The following is a 19,365-nucleotide window of genomic DNA, read 5'->3' as shown; positions in this document are numbered from 1 at the left end:
TTTTCCATGTTGTAAAAATATCAACCTCAGAAGTTAAAATTTTTACTATCAGACTTGTTTCTTCCATCATTGATTTATAATGACCTTGGTTTATATGGTTGCTTTTGTAAACTGATTTAATGGTAATTATTTAAGATAAAATCAATTCTTTTTTTTAAACGTGACTTTCTATTTCTAAAGTTTAACAGAGACAAATTCTTAGTTATATAAAATGAGTGTTTTTTCCCGTGTCATAGCTGTAATGATCCATAGGTAGTGCTGGTCATCTCATCCACTTGTCTCTGCTGGCTTTTCCACCTGTTGACTGTAAACCATGCAGAGGTGTTGAAAGCATTTTTCTTTTCCTTTGTGCACAAAAACTTTCATAAAATGCTCCTAAATCCTAATCAAGCCCATTTTGTGTCTTTTAGACTTACAGATTTTAACTTCGTGGTAGGTAGTATCAAAGAACTGGCTATGTTCTTTATATAAAATCAATCTTCATGTAAATCTACTATACTTATGATCGTGGATTTGCTCTAATATTCTGTGCTGAAAAGGTTTACATACAAGCTACCACATGGTATTTTAGCTATGCCATAGGAAATTATTTTCATAAACCACCTTTACTGAATTATAATTTACATACAATAAAATAGACCCATTTTAAGTATATATTTTAGTGAGTTTTTACAAATGTATATACTCATGTAATCACCACAACAATCAAGATATAAAACATTTCCATCATCCCCCCCAAACATCCTCATGCCCAAAATGTTTCCTGGCCCCCAAGCACCTAACATCTTTCTGTCACTAGAGTTTAGTTCTGCTTTCTTTAGAATACCACATTAAGGCAATCTTACCATACACACTTTTTGTGTCTGGCTTTTTTCACTTAGTTTAGTGTTTTTGAGATTCATCTGTGTTGTTGCCTATATGTCAGTAGTCAGTTTATTTTGTTGTTGAGTATTATTTCATTTGTGAATGTACCATTTGTTTTTCCATTCACTGGTTGATGGACATTTAAGTTATTTCCAGGTTTTTGTCTGTTACATAAAAAACTGTCCAAGATATATGTACTGCAAGTATTTTCTCTCTGTAGCTTGCCTTTTCATCTTCTTATTGGTGTCTTTTCAAAAGAAAATATTTAAAATGTTTATACACTTCAAGTTATCCATTTTTTTTTCTATTGTGACACATGCTTTCCTGTCTTATTTAGAAATATTTGTCTACTCCAAGGCTGCAAAAATTTTCCCTGTTTTTTTCAAATAGTTTTATTGTTTCACCTTCTATATTTAGTTTTATGATTCATTTCAGCATATTTGAGTAGTAGTATGAGATAAGATTGAAATTTTCTTGTTTGCTTGTTTGTTTTTATCCCAATTGAAGTATAGCTGATTTTCAATGTCATGTTAGTTTCAGTTGTACAGCAAAGTGATTCAGATACATATATGTATACATACTTTTTCAGATTCTTTACCATTATAGGTTATTACAAGCTATTGAATATAGTTTCCTGTGCTATACAGTAGGTCCTTGTTGTTTATCTATTTTATATATAGTAGTGTGTATCTGTTAATCCCAAACTCCTAATTTATCTCTCTTCCCCCAACCTGCAAATTTTTTTTGTTTTTTGATTGAGTGTAGTATGAGGTAAGAGTGAGGGTTTTGTTGTTTTTTGCATATGGGTATCCAGTTATTCCAAGACCATTTGTTGAAAAAGAATTATTTCTCCACCTTTGTCAAGAATCAGTTATGTGGGTTTATTTCTGGTCTCTCTATTCTTTTACATTGATCTATATTTATAGCCTTTGGTCAAATCTGTATTGCCTGGATTGTTGCAGCTTTATAATAAGTCTTAAAATCAGATGGTATGTCTTCCAACTGTGTTCTTTTTCAAATTCATTTGGTTACCTAGGACCTTTGAATTTCTATGTAAATTTAGAATTAGCTTGTCAGTTTCTCCAAAAAACTTACTGGGGCTTACATTGACATTCTATTAAATGTATAGATTAATTTGGAAAGATTTGAGTCTTGCATCCCATGACCATGATATATCACTCCATTTATTTAGGTTTTTTTATACTTACTCTCAGAATGTTTTATACTTTTCAATTTGGAGCTAGTTCATGCACATATTTTGTTAAATTTATTCAAAATATTTCATGTTTTTGGAATCCATTAAAATGGAATTTATAAAATTTTAGTTTCTAATGTTTGTTACTAGTTTGTAGAGGTACAGTGATTTTTATATATTGACTTTACATGCTACAACCCTGATAGCCTTGGCTTGTTAGTCCTACTAGCTTTTTGGTAGATTGCTTAAGATTTCCTACATATGTGATAATGTTTGCAAATAAAGACTGTTTTACGTCATCTTTTCCAATCTGTATGCCTTTCATTTCTTCTTGGTTTATTATATGCTTCAGACCTTCTGAGCAATATTGATTACAAGTGGTGAGAGTGGATATACTTTCTTTGTTCCTAATATCAGGAAGAAAGCATTCCATCTTACCATTCTGTTACCTGTAAGTTTATTATAGATACCATTTATCAGGTTGCAGAGGTTTCATTTTATTCCTAATTTGCCAAGAGTTTGTATTATGAATTATTGTTGAATTTTGTCAAAATTTTTTTGTGTCTATTTAAATGATCATATGGTTTTACTTTATTTATTTTTTTTTTTTTGCGGTACGCGGGCCTCTCACTGTTGTGGCCTCTTCTGTTGCGGAGCACAGGCTCCGGACGTGCAGGCTCAGCAGCCATGGCTCACGGGCCTAGTCGCTCCGCAGCATGTGGGATCTTCCCGGACCGGGCACGAACCCGTGTCCCCTGCATCGGCAGGCGGACTCTCAACCACTGCGCCACCAGGGAAGCCCAGTTTTACTTTTTTAATATGTCATTATGGTACAGTGATTTTTAAAATAAAAAACCAACTTGGCATTTCTGTGATAAACCCCACTTAATCATAGTATATCATATTATTCTTTCTTATTACTAATGAGTTTTGGTTGGATATTTTAGAAATTATTTTCATAAATGTTCATGAGGCATATTAGTCTGTAGCTTTCTTTTCCTGTGATGTCTTGGCCTAGTTTTGGTATCAGAGTAATTATGGCATTATAAAATGAGTTCTGAAATATTTCTTTCCAATTTTTCCTTTTTTCTGAAAGATTACTTGTAAGATTGGTATAATTTCATCCTTAAATGGGCTATTTTTCCCTCAGTTTTATTGAGATATAATTGACATACAGCACTGTATAAGTTTAAGGTGTACAGAACAACCATTAGACTTAATACGTCATGAAATGATTAGCACAATAAGTTTAGTGGACATTCATGATCTCATGTAGATACAAAATTAGAATAATAGAAAAACATTTTTTTCCTTGTGATGAGAACTCGTAGGATTTACTCGTTTAACAATTTTCATATATAACATACAGCAGTGTTGATTTTATTTATCATGTTGTAAATTACATCCCCAGTACTTATTTATCTTATAACTAGAAGTTTGAAGCTTTTGACTGCCTTCATCCAATTTCCCCTACCCCTACTCTCCACCTCTGGTAACCACAAATCTAACACTACGTGTTTAATTCTTGTGACATGAAAGTAATGAGGTGTGAGTTTACAACTGGTTGGTAGGGAATATGGCCATTTTAGAGCTGCAGTACCTGAGAAAATCTTAGTAAAGAAAAACCAAATCTCTGATTTTTTAATATAATCATACATAACCTTCTAAATTTTATGGATATCGGAGGTGGGGTAGTAGATGGAGAATGATTTTGGAATCAGAAAGACTCTGTTAAAAGTACCTACTTCCCATTGATTATCTAGATAAGTATTTTAGCCTATCTAACTGTACCTTAGGAAGACAGTTATTGCCCCACCTCATAGACTTGTTTTAAGGAGAAAAGAATATAAAAACATCCTACCATAAATATCCTAGTATATGGTAGGATTCTGACTATAATTTTTTTCTTTCTTACAGAAGAGGATAAATATAATATTTATTCTCCTTTGCTCTTCAAGTATTTCCTGGCAGAAGGAATTGTCACTGGACATACTTTGTTAGTTGCATCTGCAAAAGAAGACCCTGCTGACATTTTACAGGTATAGAGTATACTAATTCAATATTGCATTTTGAATATTTCACAAAAAAATATTGTTTATCTATATGTAAATAAGATGTATTTGTGTATGTACAAACTATATTTAGATACATTAATGGGACCACACATGTATTTTTTTCTCTTAAAGAGAAGTATCAAATTTATTTGAACATATAACCTCATTTTAAAATTAGTTCTTGGACAGTTTTTTTAACTTAAAATTTATGTCACGGTGAGGAAATATTAATAAGCTATTTAAAACTGACAATAAACAAAATTACTATTAAGTAATGATATGAGCACTTTATAAACTATTTAAAAATCTAGGTAAAGAAAAACAACTGCAGAATATTGTCAGATATTACATTACCAGTATTCCAAAGGTGTAAGTCAGAAGAAAGATAGAGAAATTAGAAGTACTCATTTATTAAAATTATTTTGCTTTGAGAATGCCAGAAAGTATTCCCTTCCAAGAAATAAGCAATAATACTAAAATATGTGCTTGAAATAGTATATCTTTTTTACGCCAAAGCATACTTTTCACCTCAGAGAAGACAATTCTGACTTTTAGAATTCTTAATTTCTTTGTACAGAACAGGAACTCACTTTTAAGCCATTATTTGATTAGAATTCATAATCTAAAATCATTTTCTCTCAGAGGATGTTTTCATTTCACTGTGTAGTTTGCAAAATGACAAATGACTAAGTCATTTATAAAAAATTTGTAGAATAATAAATACTAATTTACAATAACTATCAACAGACACCAACAAATTTCTACACCCACATATAAAAATTACTATAATACTGAGATCAAAACTAACATGATTGGGGCTTCCCTGATGGCGCAGTGGTTGACTCAGTGGAAGCCTGACCATTTATTTTTAATGTCTTAAAAGTTTCTCTTGCTCTAGCCTAGCATAGGTGTATTTAACTGAAGAATGTATTCTAGTGTCATTAGATCTATTTTACTTTCTCTTGTGCACTTAGAATGTATTATCAAAGACATTATAATTACTCCACAAAAACCTAATTGTCTTAAGCATTAGATTTACTTAATATAACATTGCAGATTTGATGCTGCATTTTCAAAGTTATCTCATTCTTCTATTTATAATGAGTAGCCTAGAACAAGTTGTTTTTATTTGAATAGCAAGTTTGCTTTACATGACAAGTGAATATTTATCAATAACGTACTCAGTGAAGTTAAATATTAAATTAATTATAAATTTGAGTGTGTGATCCTCAGGAACAATTTATCTTCTTTGATTTTAATGCCATTATTTGCTTTTAACTAAAATCACTTGTATAGATGAGTAATGAAATTGTTTAAGGCTGTATATGCTAAATAATATGCACACACAACATTTCCCTACATTAAAAAACTTATTTAGTGATTCATTTTTAAACTATTTTAATTTTGATTATGTTCTTGTATTTCATGCACCTCTACTCTGAAGATATATCTAGCTTTTGAGTTAATAGAATCTTCACTCATCAGTAATGTTTCTTTTCTTTTTTAAAAAAATAATTTTAAAAATGTTCATTTGATGGGGAAATACCGCTTTGTTGCACGTTTCTTTGTTTACAGCAAAGCAGAATATTTTCCCCTATGGTTTTTAGCCTTCTGTGTTTCTTTCTTATTTTTCATAGTAGGTTTTTGTCTCTGTCTATTTTTTTCTCATTGCTCTGTACGAGCTCTTTACATATTTTAGTTAATGTCCCTGTATTATATACAAGGATCCTTGTTTTGCACATTCTCAGGATCTAAATCCCTGAAGTTACAAGGTTGCATTGGAAAACCAAATTTGCCAAAACATAAAAATAGCCCTCCTATAAATTTTAGGCTGCCCTCCTAAAAATTTTGCCCCTCTGCCCACATCCCTCACATGTAATACTAGTGTATTTTTTCACCCTTCATCATTAGATTTGTGGGTTGGTCTGTTCCTGTTAGCCATATGTTAAATATTCTTGAGTATAATGCAAAACAATTTCAAAATTTGCCAAAGATGCAAAATTTCCTGAGGTTGGTCAAAGTGACTGTGGAGAATTGTTTGAATCCCATGCAAGGCTACTGGCTAATGAGAATGTAGAAGGATTCAGCCAGTTAAGAAAGCAATGTTTCTTAAATTCTTAATCTTATCATCTTGTATTTCTTACATGTTTAATATGTAACAGTAAAACAATATTTGACTTAAAAGAATAATATGCCATTCTCATTTTTATATAAGGAAGTACAAAAAGTATTGTTTTTAATAGATACAAAATGTTTAATGTTTAGTGTTCACACATTTAAAGCAGACTGGATGAGAAAATTATGGCTGATAAAAATTTCAATTATGTATATTCTTCATAATACCAGTATATAGACAAAATTTTTAACATTTCTGAGAAAAATGAACAAAATATTTTTGTAGTTTAAAGTGAGATGTTGAATACTAATATAGAGAAGTAGAATTTCTGCACCTATAAGAGTAGGTATAGATATTATGTATTTTTTTACATAATGTTCAGTTGGGATTTCAGTGTGCCCAGCTCAGAGATATACTGAAAACTTATTTGTTTCAAACAGCCCCAAAATGAGTGACCAAAACCCAAGGCATTAACAGTGTTTAGAGATACAATGTAGGGAGAAAATGCTATAATTGCTTAGTTTTAATTTTATGATGTATGATTGGAGATTTCTGGAACCTATAACCAAGGCAAATATTGCTGGTACAAGAAAAGGGAAAAGACAATCTTATAGACCATAATTATCTTAAAACTGTGTATAACTAAAAGACAAGTAAAGGATAAAAGCTGCCTAAAATATATTATGTAACCACCCAGCAATTTATCCATCATCCTTTGGAAGCATTCATGCCTACTGTAGTCAGAGCTTCTGGAAGTCAGCATTAAGATATAACACTGAAAAGTTACACCCCTTAGAAAATCCTATAGAACAATATACATGATGTTGTTAAAGCTTTTAAAAACACTTATGGTAAGTATTTTTCAGTTAACTTTTTTATCTAAAAGAATTTTCTTGATCATCTCAAATATAGTGATGGGTATTCTCTATGTAAACTTTCTATGGAATGTTTTCTAATATAGCAAAATTACATTTTTATGTTAAAATATTTAAACATTTATCAGTAGATCAGCTGATTTTTTTATGAAATGAAAAATTATATACACACATGCACACCCAAACATTTCTTAAGAACTTGAAAGTGCTAAGATTTCTCTATTATTTATATCCTTTTCATAATTTTTAACAATATGATGGTATGTGTTAATACATTTAGAATTAAAGAAAGTAAAATTTCAGAAGTAAATTTAAATGCTGTTTCATAATATGCTAAAGTCAGTTTCAAAAACTTAATTTGAATATTTTTTTAGTGATGACATGCCAGGTAGGTAATATTCATTCAGGAAGAGATATCTAATATCTAGAGCAAAGGGTTAATTCTTGACTTGTTGCATTAACTTTTTGAGTTACCTGTTATATACACTATGCACTAACATCAGCCACAGTTAGAACAAAGTGGGAGGTTAGAATGCTTTTAAGGACCTTCAAAGTTGTATTTTTTAGTGTGTACCCAGGATAGGTACCTGGTTACCAGCAGGGGTGTCCCAACTACCTTGATGTTTATTAAAGGATTTAGCATATAATATTTTTAACATCAAACATAAATAAATAGTTCAAATTTAAAATCAATTATGGTGAAATTTCCCATATTTACTATTGAGAAAATCTTTCATATTGAAAATGAATTACTTTACAATAATCTATGTCATGGTATGAGTTTCAGTTCATTAAAAATAAACCATATGATATTTGATGAATTAATATAGTAATAAGATACTTGGTAACAAAGTAATGAAGTATGAATATTTAGTCTAACATCTTCAGAATTCTTTTTCACGGACTTTAAATCCATAAGTAAAAGTTAAAAGTGTATCTTAATAATTGGAAAGCATTATTTTAAATCCCAAAATATCAGCCTTTTACCCAAATACTGAACTCATTTGTTAAGATCTTATTCACTGTACCTTGTATCTTTTCCTTTACTTGATTCCTTGGTTTTAATTGAGATCAGAGATATTGATTTAGAGTTAGATAAAGCAGTATTATTTGCTAACAATGTAAAGTTTGAGTTACTGTTAAAAAGGTTTCTTTTCCTTCTGTCAGTTTGGTGTCAAGATTAAGTCTGTTTGCTATCCATCTGTTATTTACTGATCATGGAACAAGAATTAGAAATCTAGTGAGTAGTCAGTTTGCTCTTAGTACACTGTAGTACAGTCTGGTCTTTCTGAGTACATAGAATACAAAAATGTCTCAGATCCAGCCCATGTTTTTTTTCAGTGACAAAAATTGAAACAACTATAAAAATGAAGTTAACGAAACATCCCTTGGTTGGCCAAATATATCATTGAACATTTTTAAAATTATATTCATCTCCAAAGTTGTAGTTTTATGATTCAGAACAAAAGTAATACAACATGCTATAAATAATTAAAAATTATTTTCTGACCCATCTATATTCCACTTTGCAAGCTTTATGCATACTCAACACCTTATACATTACACATTTTCCCACACATTTTTACTTTTTCTAGCCTGTATAATATTTAATGTACATCCTATCAAAACTACTTTATCACTGTGTATCTTTTGTCCATAATATAAATACAAATATTAAAAGGTCTTTGAAGGCAGAGCTATAATCAGAATATGTTCCCTTCACTTCTTTGTCAACATTTTATTTGTTCAGAAAATTATTAGGCTATCTATAAGCTTTTCAGTGCTAGTTGAGCCAGAAATTTGCTGTTTGACCCTAGGGTTCCCCTCTTTTTTTTCCCTCCCTAGCTACTTGTGAGAGCTTATTTAAAATTCTGAGTTCTCCCCTGGCAGCCACAGTTCGAGTTTCTTTGGCAAATTAAAAAGACTAAGAAAAAACATGCAAAAGCTCAGTACTGTTTCCAGTGACCTACATTTGTAGGCAGCTTTTAAAAGATGGTATGTGCCTTATTTTCCAACGAGGAAATGAAAGATAAGATAAAAAATATAAAGGAAAATAAACCCACCTCTCTGTCACTACCTAATGAGAAGTTTTTGATATAACACTAAAATAAGCACACATTTGGCATTGATGTTTGTGCATCAGTCAACAAAAGAAAGGAATTTTGCATGCAGAAAAGTGGCCTAAGTTATATAGCAAAATGCCACACTGTGTAATAGGATATTTATCCTTAAGAAGATGAAATATACTTCGAATCTGAGCTTAGATTTTAATTTCTGTGTTGCTGCTTAACTAGCTACAGGACCTTGCACAAGTCACTTAACCTTTCATATTAAGATAGGGATGATATCCTGCCTACCTTATTCCAGAGTTCCAAATTAAAAATGAAATATCTGGAGTTTTGCTTTCTAAATCTTAAAACACCTATTCCAGCCCTAACACTTACTTTAAAAATTTTATTTTGAACCCATAAAAAAATGAATGGTTGTGAATACTTGATGGGTTTGCTATAGGCAAAAGAAATGTTTAAATCTTAAAACTATTATTAGTTTTATCATTCTTGGAAAAGAAGCCACATAAAGTCAGCATTGGGAATATTAGACATAGGGTTCATTTTTCTTTTGAATACTTTTTCTGAAAAAGTATTCAGAAGAGAAAGTATTCAATCCTTTTGGGGGTGGATAAATGACTTCAAAATTTGAAAACCAGAGCCATTCAAACTAAAAGAAAATCAGCCTCCCAAATTAACATGTTGTCCCATTTAATGAAACATTAAAGGATACCATGGAAGGAGAAAGGCTGTATACTACCAAGGATCATAAATTAAATAGACAGTCTGTGAAGATTTATTATGTACAAAAGGATAACTCTACTGTTGAAAACCCCCCAAATATAGGGCTATTTCTCCAGCTAGTGTTGGGATCATTCTTTCAGTGTTTCTTTTCTAATTTAAGTTTTGTTCACCAGAAACTGACAGGCGGTTGCAGAAAAGGGCCTTAGTTCCTCACGTCCATCTTTTCACATTATGATGTATTAACAAAATCAGAGGCATTTGAAACGTGCTTATTATTTTTGTAAAATATTCTCACTACAGTTTGTGTGTGCATACATGTGAGTCTGAAAGTCTGTGCTAGATTTCAGAAACATGGTAGAGAGCATTAAAATGAAGACTTAAATTGGAAGTAGAAAACAGATCTGAAACTATGAAGTGAAGCTTCTTACCTTGCATCTCTTAATTAAAACAGACTAACATACAGGGTGCTATAGAATTAAAGAAAAACTATTTTATGCTTTTACCCAGTTACCTCTACTTCTCAGTAGTCAATGAACAAAAAGAGAATGAGTTCTATTCTACTAACACCAAATATACTACAGAAAACAGTTTTCAAATTTAATAAAAATAAAGTGATATCCAGTTTCATTTATACCCCACAATACCCTAAGGATTTTTGTTTGTGACACTTTCCATAAGCTGGGTTTATTCTGGAAAAAAAAAATCACATCAAACAAATAAAACCAGTCACTTGTTGTGTGCTCCTGAGTTAGGAATTTAACTGATCAGGACCCCTTAAATGAAGGTAATGCCTGATTTCATTCCTAATTAAGATTTCTTTGACAATAGATATCCATGAAACTTTAGAATACTTCTTTTCCAACAATGTAAAGATTTAGTAAATAATTATAAGATTATTTTCACTTTCTTAACTTTTAAAATAATTATATTTAGAAATGTTTTAGTTACATCGGTTTTTAGAAATTAGTTTAGTTTATATTCAATAAAGAGACTTAATACTTAAAGGAATTTCGTAGGAATTCTTTGCCAACATAAGAATCCTTTTATAACTTATTATTGCATAACTTGTTTGCTTAATGTAGATTTTCATATGTCATATTTTCTTAAAACAGGTTAATATACACCCTTATATAGTAAACATTTACTAAAAGGAGTTATTACATATGATCTCACTAATAACTAAACCTGTTAATACCAGTGAGTAAGTGGAAAGTTTAGTCTACTTTTTAAAACAATTCACAAAATGTTTTGTAATCAAGATATGTCCTATTATAAGGACATTGTTCACCATTCACTATTCTTTCTATAACTAGGGACATAATATATATAAAACTATACATATATACACATATACATGTGTGTATGTATACACACATAATACATATACACACACAGAAGTTCACATTTTTAACAATAGTCGTTACCTAATTAGTAGCTCTCTTTACTTTAACTTGTAATATCTCTCTGAGTATGAGTTTTATTGGTTGTGCAGTCAGAGCCAGATTAAACACTGACAGCATTGAATATAAGAACCTTACTTTGTAAAAAAACCTAGAAAGGAAACCTCCAATTTTTATGGATAAAAGTATTAATAGATTCCAACAGTGCATTCTTGCCTCTCTATAAGTAAAAACATGGTGCTTTTATTTTAAGCTTTCTTCTTAAGAAGTCAGTTTGAAGTAAAGAGACTACTTTGAAGGAATATGTAATATAGCTCTTATGTTTTGATTTATAAAATCATAAATTCTGTATCTAAGTTGATCTATTGAGGAAAATTGATAAAATTAATATAGACCTCATGGAGACTTGTTCTTAACAGCTTGACAGTTTTGAGTTTTTTTATATATGTGAGAAAATAATTACAGAAGCTAATATTAGAATGCCAAGACACTCAGTGCATTTCTCCTTAAACTCCTTTTAAGTCAATGCCATCAATAGACAGTACTGAAACCTGTGGCTGCTTTGGTCCAGACTAGGAGTGCTGTTTATTGTATTAGCAGGCATATTGCTAGGACCTAGATAAGGAATGTAAATTTGCCTGTACCTCATTTTCCCATTCTCACTACTACATTGCAGTAGAACTCAGAGGTTAATACATGTCTAAATTGCTTTGAGATCCTTCTATGACTGGTGCTCTTAAAAATGTGATGGTTTAGAATGTAATGTTTTAAAATAATTAAATTATATTTGCATTTATTTGAAGATATTATTAAACTTAGTGCAACTCTTTCTCTTCATTTCTGAATACTTCTAGTGCAGACTTCCATTTCCTTTTCTTCATGTATCCTGCTCCTTCCCTCTATCTTAGTCAAGAAAATTGAAAGAGAGGTTTTTCCAGCCTTCTCAACACACTTCTGGTTTACATTTTAAGGAGAAACGTGATTTGCTTGCCTAATTACAAGCATCAGTTTTGTCAGTAGCTTAACCTGAGAGTTTAGTTAAACTAATTTTTTATGCTGATGTGAAAGTGTTTTTCACCATCCTTCTTGTAATAGCAGTAATTTTTCTATCTTTATATTCAAGAAAAAATATCTGAAATTGTACTAAGATGTCCCCTAATCTGTACTGCATTCGGTTTAAAACAAGATAATTCACTCATTACTAATCTTAAAATCTCTGAGTTTTAAAAACATGTAACATCAACTACACCCCAGGACCTTCTAACTTACTCCCTGCAGTCTACATTTCTGAATGCTTTTAATAATTAAAGTCACTCCTTCCCCCATACTTTTGAATAGTTAAATGAAGATAATGTGGAGAACATACCTTTACTAAATAAATATTCAGGTTAAATATTTGGACCATATTTGTATTCAAATTATGATAATCAGTAATATCTTTGGATTTGTTTCTCTTTCCAACTTTCAGAAAATAAGTATTCCCTCCAAAAACCCCCATAAATCAACAAAGTAATATACTTACTGATACAATATAATATACTTACTGATACGTGCATAATGCTTAAGTAGTATTAATTATACAGTTACTGAAACCTGCAAGGATCAAAAGATTTTATTTTTAAGAAGGATTTCTCATGCTGCATGGATTATGTTGCTACATAATAGCTCAGTAGTACTTCTGCTGAATTGTAAAATAGCTTAGAGAGGAATATGATGCCCATAGTTGGTGTAATGCATTGGTAATTAAGAGGGTGGGAGGTTAAGCTTCATTAACTGCTGAGGGATTGTATCTTGAGTTTTATTATGCCCTAGAGAACACAAAAAGTGAGAAGGGTCAAACTGTTGGAATCAGATTTTGCTTGTGCATCTGCCAAAACAAAGACCACAAAATAATAAAGCAGTAAGCACAGAATGACATGAGTTGAAAAGGGAAGAAATATATCTACAGCATCTTATGGATAAGGATGTGTTTCTGGTGAAAAAAATAAAACTTAAATACTGGAGTATACTTTGGTATTGAAAGTTTGTAATAATTTTGTTTCATATAGCTTTTTAAAAAAGTCGAATAGTTGTTTTTGTCCAGAGGTATTGCCAATTTCTTTATTCTTGTTGATTTTCTAACTTGATGTATTTGATTAAAAGAGAGACAGACACTTTATACTTTCCGTACTATCTTCTGTGGGGAACTTATGATGCCTGCTTTTTATTTTTATTTATTTATGATCCTTGTTACCAAATGTATGTGAACTGTAAGCACCGCATTGCAGAAAAGAACAAAAAATTGATGTATATTCTTCCTCTTAGGAAACAAGGATATCACAACCATATTTGATGTGTTCTATTGGTACACTGGGTTAGAAATCAAGATGGGGGATTTTCGAAAGTATGAGGGAGGATGCTGATCTGTGATTGACGGCTGTAATAGTTGATTATTAAAGAGCTTATTCTTAGCATTCTCTCAAAATAGACATTTTATCAAAACATCAATTAAATTTTTTGTTTGATTAGATACAGGCATTGCAACAAATGGTAGAGATTACAGATACAGTGGTCATCTCTGATAGAGTCAATGATTCACTGTGAGCAGGGTAGGTGATGGCATACTTCAAAAATTTTAGGGCTTACAAATATAACAACATATTGAATGCAAACTCTTACAGAAATTTCTGAATATTAGAAGACAAAAGTACCAGAATATTTTTTTCCCAAAAAATGTCATTTCTTGGTATATCTAATCATTCATTTTCACTTGAAGAGAACAGGAAAATAGATTTCATTTCTTACATTCCCTCCATTCCTCAGTATCATGTCACATTTTTAGTTCCTTCCTTTTCTTCATTTTTGGTCCTTAACTTTCTTGTTCTGCTTTTTATTCTCTTTGCAGCAAGTCTTTTTTCCCACCAGTTTTATTGAGATATAATTGACATATAACGTATTATTTTAAGGTGTACAATATAATGTTTTGATATATGTATATATTGTGGAATAACTGCCACAATAAGTTTAGTTAACATCCATCACATCACAGTTACAATTTTTTTCTTGTGATGAGAACTTCTAAGATCTACTCTCTCAGCAACTTTCGAATATACAGTAGAGTATTGTTAACTATAGTCACCATGCTGTACCTTTATCATGTACAGAAATTATTTATCTTATAACTGGAAGTTTGTACCTTTTGACCACCATTGCCCATTTCCCTGCTTCTGGCAACCACCAATCTATTCTCTATTTTTAAGAGGTCAGATTTTTTAGATCCCACATATAAATGAGCTCATATAGCATTTATCTTTCTTCATCTGACTTATTTCAGTTAGCATGATGCCCTCAAGTCCATCATGTTGTCACAAATGGGAGGATTTCCTTTCATTTTTTTATGGCTGAATAATATTCTATATATTAAACATTTTCTTCATTCATCTGTTGATGGATACTTAAGTTGTTTCTATGTCTTGACTATTATAAAAAATGCTACATGACATGTGGCTACAGATATCTCTTTGATATAATGATTTCATTTCCTTCAAATATATACCCAGAAGTGAAATTCCTGGATCATATGGTAGTTCTATATTTAATTTTTTGAGGAACTTCCATACCGTTTTCCATAGTGGCTGCACCAATTTACATTTCCACCAACAGTGTACAAGGGTTCCCTTTTCTCCACATCCTTGCCAAAACTTGTTATCTCTTATCTTTTTTATGACAGCCATCTAACAGTTATATAAAATAAAATACATTAAAAAAATTTTATGCTTGATAAACAATATATATGTCTTCATTGTATTAAAAAGTGTTACCGTTTTTTATTTTTACACTTTCTACCTCTTTATTCCTTTTTTATACTGCTGAATTATATCTTCAAATAATTTTTTCAGAAAAGGTTTGTGGTAGGTAAGCTTTTGAAACACTATATACCTTTTAAAAAATATTTTGCACTTATGGTTAATAGGCAGTTTTCCTGGATGGAAAATTCTAGGTTTAATATCAGATTTCCTTGTATTTTGAAGACATTTTTTCTTTGTCTTTTAAAATCCAGTGTTGCTGAGATATCTAATGCTAATCTATTTCTTGGCCCCTAGTAACCTCTAATCTGCTTACCATCTTTATAGTTTGCTTTTTGTAGAATTTTACATATGTGGAATCATGTAGTATATAATATTTTGTATCTGGCTTCTTTCACTTAACATAATGCTTTTTAGATTAACCATATTCCTATATATATCAGTAGAGTTTCTTTCTTTAACTGATTTTTTTATCCATTTACCAGTTGATGGACACTTGGGTTTCCACTTTTGACTATTAAATGAAGTTGTGTGAACATCCACGTACATGTCTTTGTATGGACATGTTTTTATTTATCTTTAGCAAATACCTAAGATAATTACTGGATCATATTGAAAGTTTCACTTTTTAGAGAAATTTCCAGACTCTGCTCTAAAGTACCTGTGCAATTTTGCATTCTCACCAGCATTGTATAAGAATTCCAGTTGCCTGCTTTTTTTAACATTTATTGTGACCATTTTTTGAATTTTATTTTAACAATTCTCATGCACACATTGTCCACTTTGTAAGAGAATAGTATGAAAGAAGGTTCAAAGTACAATCATATCTTCTTTCTGAGATATTTAAGGGTTAACTGAGAGGTCTATGGATGCATGCTGCCCTGAGCCAGGAGAGGGAATTAACTAGTCTTCAATGACTGAGGAAATAATTGTAGAGAAAGTAAGGAGGAGGCAGAGCTGAAAGGGAGAAAAGAAGAAAGAAAGACAATAACCTGACTTATTATGTACTTTGAGTTTGACATGCAGTCAAACATTCAGGTAGAATATTCAGAAGGCAGTTAAAAATCTAGGCCCAGAAATTGCAGAATGATTGGAAACAGAAATTTGTTAGCGATCATTTATTTCACCCTCAAACATTTATTGAATGCTTATTGTGTGCCAGACACTGTTATGGACTGAATGTTTGTGTTCCCCCTAAAATACATGTTCTTCTCGCATGCAAAATACATTTAGTCCAACCCAAAAACCAATAGTGAACCTGTGAAACCAGGTAAGTTATGTGCTTCCATAATACAGTGGTGGGACAGGCATAGGAGAAACATTCCAAATCCAAGGGAGAAATCAGAAAGAAGGAATGGATGATGGATCCCAAGCAAGTCTAAATTTTAACAAAGCAAATTTCATTAGATCTTAAGGCCCCAGAATAAGTCTCTTTGGTTCAGTCCTTTGCCCTCTAGGCCCACTGGGGTAGCAACATCATGCCTCTTCAGCTGGGCGGGGCACCCTTTTAAACTGAGGTGGGGGCAGCCTTATCCCTCAGGCCTGTGCACTTCAGGCCTGTGGTGGGAGTGGCAGCCCTGATGATCTCTGAATCAGTTTTGGGGTCCTTATTCTCTTTTCTTTCTTTTTTTTTTTTTAAGTTTTTTTTTGATGTGGACCATTTTAAAAGTCTTTATTGAATTTGTTACAATATGCTTCTGTTTTATGTTTTGGTTTTTTTGGCCGCGAGGCATGTGGGATCTTAGCTCCCCAACCAGGGATCGAACCCACACCCCCTGCATTGGGAGGTGAAGACTTAACCTCTGGACTGCCAGGGAAGTCCCTTTTCTTGAAGGATAGCACATGTTTGAAACCAAATAACTCTGTGATCTTGTCCTGTAAAGTCAAAGAATTCCTTAATTCCATCTTGCCTTCTGTAGTCCCTTTAGTTCAAACTGGCTTCTGTGAGATAACTGATTAAGCCTATTCCTGGCTTCTGTGAGATAACTGATTAAGCCTAAGAGTTGTACCCATGATCTCTTTATCAAATTATTATTCAGCCAAACCCTTAGTGTACTTTAAGAACAAGCTTTCTTATTTTTTGCAATATTGATAGGTTGAAAATTTTTCAAATCTTCAAGTTCTGGTTCCTTTTTGCTTCTTTAATTTATCTCTTTCCTTTTGTATTTTACTATAAGCATTCAGGAGGAACCAAGCTGTTCAGATATTTGCTTAGAAATCTCCTCAGCTAAATATTCAGTTTCATCACTCACAAGTTGTACCTTCCACAAAACAGTAGAACATAGTTCAGCCAAGTTTTTTGCCACTTCATAACAACGATAACCTTTCCCCAGTTTCGAATAATATGTTCCTCATTTCCTTATGAAACTTCAACAGAATTACACTTAACATCCATAATTGTAGCATGTACCTCAAAACTCATCAGCCTCTATCCGTTACCCAGTTCCAAAGCCACACTTCTATTTTTATGTATTTGATACAGCAGCATACCACTTTTCAATACCAAAATCTTCATCACCTTGGGCTACCATAACAAAATATCAGACACTGGGTGGCTTAAACCACAGAAATTTATTTTCTCACAGTTCTGGAGGGTGGGAAGTCCAAGATTAAGGTGCATGCTGATTCAGTTTCTAGTGATAGCTCTTTTTCTGACTTGTAGCTGGCCACCTTTTCACTGTGTGCTCACATGACTGCTCCTTTTTGCGTTTGTGGGGAGAGGGAGAGTGCTTGATCTCTAGTGTCTCTTCTTATAAGGACACTAATCCTATTGGATCATGGCCCCATCCTTATTACCTCATTTAACCTTAATTCTGTAAAGCCTTTATCTCAAAATACTATAATATTAAAGGCTTAGAGTTTCAACATAAGAATTTGCAAGGACATAAACATTCAGTCCATAGCAGGTGTTAATGATGAAAAGAGACTAAGACATAGTCCCTATGCTTAAGCATCTCACAGTGGAATCACTGAAATTTGAGAAGGCTTTTTTATCTAAATAAAGACATATGAAGAATTTTTATAGAGACTTTTTTTTTAAGTTGAGAGTTCTAAAACACTACTCTAGGAATAATGCTGGCAGCGCTAGCAATGATACAAAGTCACATGCTTTTTGTTGTGTTGAATTTTATAGTAAATGCAATATGTACATTCAGTTTGCAAGGAAGAAACATCTGTAGTTAATAAAATGGAAGAGGAGAGATGGGGGGAGTGGGGTAGACTGCTATTTCCTCTATTTCATTTCTTTCCTTTAATGTTGCAACTTCACTTCAGAGAGGGTCTCTTGGATTTGATAGTCATCATCATATATGGATATTCCCAAAAGAGCTTTCTTTGTCTCAAGCACCAATCACTCTTCTAATCTGATGGTTTTAATACAAACACACTACTTCATGGAATAAGAAATATTTAAGCTGTTTTTCCTTAGAAGAAAGATAGTATACCTAATCGGCCCTTTGAGACTCCATAACTCACTCAATACTGCAAAATAAATTTTTTTGAGATGCCTAACATTGGTGGGAGGTGTTCCTTTTAGTATTGATATAAAAATGAGTTTGGGGTTGGAGGGATGTGCATAGACCACCATCAGCTCTTTCTTATGGCACTTATTTGCCTTATTATTTCTGTATTGCTTTTTTTTAAGTTTTTGTGTCTATTTATAGATAAAATATGAAGATTTAGTTCTCATTTAATACCACACATTCTCTTTATGTCTCTGTTTCTCCTTTCAGTATATTTAAGTTGTCTTCCCTGGTCAAGTCAGTTATTGAGTGTTTATGTTGTGTCAATTTATTTGTTACAGTATTTAACATTCTATAATTATATGTGTATCCCCTTTTTTGGTACACCAATTATTTTTTCTGAAGTTAATCATTGCCTCATTTTTTTCAACTGTATCAATTATCAGTTCATCTCCAAACTTTCCACTAAAGCCCTAAAACTCCTCCTTAATGTGTTTAAGCATCATCTCCCTAGACTTCTCCATCTTCTTCTCCCAAATGGATTGCTTGCTCTCTAGGCTGTCTACATAGCTGTTATTCTGGTGCTTCCCTTCTTCATCCTAGCAGTTGTCTTTGAGAATGAATGGAAGTAGAGGGTAAGTGTGAGATGATAGAGTTGTTTTTTTTTAAATTTTGTACATCTGAAAATTTTACATTAGTTTGGTTGACTATAGAACACTAGGCTAGAAATAACTTCCCTCTGTAAAGTCCAATGTTGCGTTTGCAAAGTTTGATGCCATTCATATTCCTGACCTGTCCCCACCCAACCCCTGGAAGCTTTTCA

At 32.0% G+C, this 19,365-nt stretch overlaps 1 protein-coding gene across 1 annotated transcript in view; it reads left to right on the top strand.

The window, feature by feature from the left end:
• The window catches only part of ELP4 (elongator acetyltransferase complex subunit 4), a gene marked incomplete at both ends in the record, with an annotated part of 235,941 nt that overhangs the window by 26,642 nt on the left and 189,934 nt on the right, over nt 1–19,365 (top strand). The window contains one exon of the mRNA XM_079707500.1: nt 3,977–4,098. Within this exon, the coding sequence (XP_079563626.1) occupies nt 3,977–4,098 (122 nt within the window). The remainder of the gene's footprint in view (nt 1–3,976; nt 4,099–19,365) is intronic.

Source organism: Hyperoodon ampullatus (assembly GCF_949752795.1).
Source record: "Hyperoodon ampullatus genome assembly, chromosome: 7".
Taxonomy (NCBI): domain Eukaryota; kingdom Metazoa; phylum Chordata; class Mammalia; order Artiodactyla; family Ziphiidae; genus Hyperoodon; species Hyperoodon ampullatus.
This window is presented reverse-complemented; position numbering and strand designations above follow the sequence as displayed.